General features: G+C 54.7%; 1 protein-coding gene across 1 annotated transcript; it reads right to left on the bottom strand.

Annotated features, from left to right (window-relative positions):
- Nucleotides 1-259: 259 nt before the first annotated feature.
- On the bottom strand, nt 260-1,377 carry LOC119271197 (RING-H2 finger protein ATL2-like). Its single transcript, XM_037553114.1, has one exon. It carries the CDS (start codon nt 1,324-1,326, stop codon nt 622-624), a length of 705 nt encoding a protein of 234 aa, XP_037409011.1. The 5' UTR covers nt 1,327-1,377; the 3' UTR covers nt 260-621.
- Between the last annotated feature and the right edge of the window lie 629 nt (nt 1,378-2,006).

The following is a 2,006-nucleotide window of genomic DNA, read 5'->3' as shown; positions in this document are numbered from 1 at the left end:
CATATTTAGTAATCACGACCGCCATTAACAAAAATCAATAGCTTGAGCATCGAAGCAACATCTTTTCAATGAACACTAATAAAGTAAAGATACTAATTAAACTTAATTTCCGCAACAACACGATGCCAAGAGCTAGTCAACACTTCAAGAATGAACACATCCAAAATATTAAGGAAAGAGTAACAATGATCCACGATACAAGAAGCAACATCGACCATCCCTTGACAACACATGACATCGAGAACGATTGTCCGGAAAATAATGCCTCTAGGAAGTGAATGGCGCGCAATCGCTGCCGTCGCCAAATTCAACTACTTGAGTTCAGATCGTACGTTTTCACCCTGAAGATTACATCAAACAATCTTCAAACAATACATTCAATAATAGAGCAACGAAGCACATCACCATGAGCGTTATTTCTTCTAGTGCAATACTAACTACGTGCCAAATTCGCCTAAAAAATCAATGTACCAAATTTGTTGTAGAAAATTAGCCACACCGAGCATCATCACCAACACAAAAATATGCACAGTCAGATGGAATAAATGCTCCAAAACTGATGATGGTCCTCGACGCTGGTGTCGGAAGGAGCAAGGAAGCTTCCTCGCATCCATGGGCACGTCAGAAGGAAGCGGATCGGGTGGAAGCAGAGACCCGCCTCGTCTTGTCAAGCTCCGTGCCGCTGGACATCCTCCCTGTCGCCGGCGCTCCGCCCTTGGCCGCGGCGTCGTCGTCGGCCGCCACATCGACGCGCACCTCGGGACGGGCCTCGGCGTCGTCCGGCGCCTCGACGGCGGCGCGGCACAAGGGGCACGTGGAGTTCCCGCGGAACCAGGCGTCGATGCACTCGACGTGGAACCGGTGGCCGCACCGCGGCAGCGCGCGCGCCTCCTCGCCGCGCTCGAACTCGGCGAGGCAGACCGCGCAGTCCCCGGCGCCGACGGCTGCGGCTACCACGGGGAGCGCCCGGAGCACCGCGGGGTCGAGCCCCCGTGGAGAAGGCGCCTCGTCGTCCGCACCGCCGACGTAGATTGCCAGGCTGCGATGGAGGCGGCGACCCTCTCGCGCGCGCCGGCGCCGGCCGCTGTTGTAGAGGTGCAGCGCGATGAGGGCCAGGAGAACGCCCGCGAACGCCCCGGCCGCGACGAACAGGACCTTGCCGGCCGTGGCGTAGCTCGACGGAGCCTCCACCTCCACCACCGGACCGGCGCTGGGCTTGGGCACCTGTGGTGCCATCTTGGGTGGAACTGGGTCCGCGACGCGGCATGGGCGGAGTACGCGGTGGCATGGGCCCTTGCCGGTGTATTCGCTGAGGTGCGCGCCCATGGCCACGGTCCGTAGCTAGCTTAGCTGCACACCGCGCTCGGCTCCACTCGTTTAGGGCTTGGTGTGCGTGTGTGCTGGTGCAGTTACTTACTCTACATACTGTAAGAGTAAGATATGACGAAAATATCCTCGCTGATGCCGGGAGAGGAAACGTTGGATCCAGGGGCATTTTTGGGGTTTTTACTGCATGATTCTGGCGGGTCATGCAGGGTACGCCGGCCGGGGAGACTCGACTGACTTTGGAGGTTGCACGTCCAAGAATTCCACGATTGAGAGGGACTATGCTATGAGACTGGACTGGGAGGCAGCGGACAGCGGCAGTTTCCAGCAGGCCGCATGAGACTATACTTTGGAGTCGATTGTACGGTTTGGACCAGCACGAAAGTTCCGCGAAAATACTCGCTCCTCATGCAGTGTCTACAATGTTTGGGGGCGAAACATAAAATACAATTGTTTGGGAGGACCAAAAGTTAAAAACTTCTCGTCTATCCCTCACAATATTTCTTTTTCTTCAGCTTCAATGTTTCTCTGTCTTTGCTCCCTGGAACAGCTGCCCCAGTAGCAGCAGCAGTCGCTGGGCCTCGGGACCCACCATAGATGATTGACCAAGAAACACACTCCCTTTGTTTTAAAATAGGTGTCTCGACTTTAATACTAACTTTAGTATAAAGTTATAATAA

This window comes from Triticum dicoccoides, chromosome 3A, assembly GCF_002162155.2.
Source record: "Triticum dicoccoides isolate Atlit2015 ecotype Zavitan chromosome 3A, WEW_v2.0, whole genome shotgun sequence".
Taxonomy (NCBI): Eukaryota; Viridiplantae; Streptophyta; class Magnoliopsida; order Poales; family Poaceae; genus Triticum; species Triticum dicoccoides.
Note: the sequence above shows the minus strand (reverse complement) of the source record. Positions and strands in the feature narration are given on the sequence as shown.